This window comes from Thalia democratica, chromosome 4 (genome assembly GCF_965202585.1).
Source record: "Thalia democratica chromosome 4, ktThaDemo2.hap1.1, whole genome shotgun sequence".
In the NCBI taxonomy this organism is placed as follows: Eukaryota; Metazoa; Chordata; class Thaliacea; order Salpida; family Salpidae; genus Thalia; species Thalia democratica.
Genome location: NC_139168.1, coordinates 79,202,641 through 79,205,745, shown reverse-complemented (window position 1 = coordinate 79,205,745; position 3,105 = coordinate 79,202,641). Strand labels below are relative to the sequence as shown.

General features: G+C 24.4%; 1 protein-coding gene across 1 annotated transcript; it reads right to left on the bottom strand.

The window, feature by feature from the left end:
- Positions 1–1,433: 1,433 nt before the first annotated feature.
- Positions 1,434–2,330, bottom strand: LOC145833657 (uncharacterized). The gene has a single exon (XM_082940804.1). The coding sequence runs from the start codon at positions 2,328–2,330 to the stop codon at positions 1,434–1,436; it is 897 nt and encodes a 298-aa protein (XP_082796930.1).
- Positions 2,331–3,105: the final 775 nt, after the last annotated feature.

Below are 3,105 nucleotides of genomic sequence, written 5' to 3'. Positions count from 1 at the left end.
TACTTTATTTCAATAAATTGAACAAATTGTGTGACAACTAAATTTGTAGACAAAATAGTGTAATAATTTTTTGATTATATTAAAAGTATGCTAAAAGTTGTTTCGTTTAGTAAATTTTCTACAAATACAGTTGAAATTTTAATCAAATTTGACCTATTTTCTGAATGACAATTCTATTTAATATAAAATTTTAATTTACAATGTTTTTCTATATAAATGTTATAATGATCATAAAAAAACAACAGTCTGTGTATAAAAGTTTTAATTTAAAGGAAAGTTATTACTATTCTTAATTTAATAGCTTTCTATTGATATAAAGACATATTCGATGATAATTTTGGTATTTAACTGTAACATAAAACATAAAAAATTCTCATTCATAGGCATGAAAGTGTACTGTTTTCAAATATTTAACAGTAGAAATATATTTAAAAATAAAATTACGTTATGTAAAGACTTCCAACTAATCTTTTATCTGAAACAACTTTTTCAAGAAACGTATAACTATACTTAAATTCACAAGTGCTGTTTTAATTTTACCAAAATTAGGCTGTAACTTAATGGTTATTTTATTGAATTTTGGTTTTCGAACTTCTATTTGTTGTTGTTAATTTAAGAAATTACTTAGCGGAAGAACTTGTTTTTTAGATCTTTTAAAAAAATTATATCTGAATAAACATTTTCATACTAAAAATTTCTTATTTCTATATGTAAATCCAAACTATTCGTTCAGAATAACAAAGCAAAAATGTTTATGTTTTAACAAAAATTATTTTAAAAATTTATTTATATAAACTTTTATGTTCAAAATTTAACTCACTAATACCTTTTTTGACACTGTTTATTGTTATATTTTTAATTAAATGTCTACAAAATTTCTTTAAAAAATGTTTCATCAATTATTTTTGCATTAAACTTTTTTTTTATTCATTTTATAATTCAAAAACATAAAAAGGTCTGATACCTTAAATCATTTAAATAAGTAGTTTTAATTAAACTTAATAAAAATAAGTAAACAATATTTATTTTAATTTAGGCTAAAACATTAACATAAATTTAAACTAATATTTTGTTTATAAACTAAATAAGCCAGTACTGAACATTTATTTTTTAACTTTTAGGTATAATTAAAAAGAAAACATCTTTACACAACAAGCATTCCACAGAAAAAAAAAAAGAATGTGAAACAACCCACTAAAAAGAACAATTTACTTATGAAACATTATTTAACATTTAGTTATAACTTTCTACTAAAGCACTTAAGTATTTTAAATGTCAAATTTTAAGTAATTTTCTTTATATTTCTTTATAAAACCTATTAAAATATTTAATTTTTTTATAAAAAAATAGCAATCATATTAAGCGTTTTAGATGATGTCAAAGATTATAAACCCTACTTGAATAAACATCCAATTGTTCCAAATAATAACAACTTAATCCCAATTGAAATTTGTCTTATTTTTACTGAACCCTTTGTTTTTCAAATAGTCTTCGAAAATTTTAATGTACAAATCATAGTTCGGCCTCTCATCGAACTTCAGCTCTTTTACAAGCTGAAAAAATTTCAAAAAACAATTTTCCATAGATCTGCACAATTCAGTTGGAGGTTGACTTTTAACTTGTTTAATTCTTTTTAGTTTGTTTTCTTTTGTACTGCTATTTCTCATAAGTTCTGACCATGGAAGCTTTCCAAGTCTAAAACACATCAGAATGTAACCAATGGACTCCATGTCGTCTCTTCGACTCAGTTTCATTTTTTTCAAGGAATTAACAGATGTAAATGCCCAAGTCCCACTGATTTTGCCTATTTCTTCTTCTTTATCATGGACATCACCTTTGACATAACTATACGCATAACCAAAATCCACCAGGTATATTGATTTAGACTTATCTGCGCTACCTATCATGAGGTTGTCTGGTTTGATGTCATTGTGCAATATTCCACAGTCGTGTATACCCTCAACTATTTTAATTAATTGGATTGCTATACTGTAAGTTTCGACTGCATTAAACTTTTTATACATCTTTTCACTCATTATTGTTTGAAAGTCTTTTCCAAGCTTTTCCATTACTAAAGAATTTTCATTTTCTTTCTCTAAAAATTTAAACACTTCCGGTACACCTCTTACATTTTCTAGCTCTTTCAAAATTTGATATTCTCTAATTAAACAATTTTTGTTTTTTGAATCATTTAAAACTTTTACGGCTACTTCTTTTTCACCTAAAAGGCCGTTAAATACTGTTCCCAGGCCGCCTGCCCTAATTCGACTTTTCAAAAGTAATGTACCTTCTTTAAGGTTTGCCTCAACTAGTTTCTTGCTACTATCCATTAAATGCAATTAAACTTGTAAAACTGTAAGTCTCAGTTAGTTTACAAAATGTGAGTATGAAGAATTAGCTTGTTTTAGATTTAATGTGTTATGTAAACTATATTTATTTTTACTTTTACACAAATTAAAAAAACTAACACAGCTGTAACTAAATTAAAATCTAATTCTTAATAACTAAAATTTTAAGCTCCAAAATAAAGTTTTGACCATTTTAAGAACTCGGTTAACAGAAATTCAAGGGCGTTTAGTAAAACACTTTTTATTTCATATTCATCATCCACAAACCATCATACGATAATTAAAAAGTTGTTCTACGGTTTCAAAAATAACTATTTGAAGTTTAGCAAAAATTTTTAAACAACAAAAAGTAAACTTATATGTTTTTCTCTTTTTAGTATAAAATTTTTTTATCTTTTTTTTTTGTACTCAAATTATTTAACTTTGATATTTAAAACTTAATTGTTAACTACTTGAAATGAAAGTTTTTATATAACTATTAGCTCAAAACAAAGGAATAAAATAAGACTTTTTAGTTTTACTAACCAATATAAATATGAAGACAGTGAATATTACTTTGGTGGCTGAACAACTATTTTCTATTATAATAAAGGTATCATTTGTTTATTTTGTTTAGTACAATTAAAAAGACGATATACTACCATTAACGTTATCGAAGTAAGAATACAGATAAGCCGTACTCCGAGTTCAAAAACAAAAACCAAATTACTAATGTTTCAGAGAGCTATACAGAGTATTAAATTAAATCAAAAATGCT

Coding starts and splice junctions, on each gene's coding strand:
- LOC145833657 (XM_082940804.1), bottom strand. CDS start 2,330: ATGGATAGTAGCAAGAAACTAGTTGAGGCAAACCTTAAAGAAGGTACA.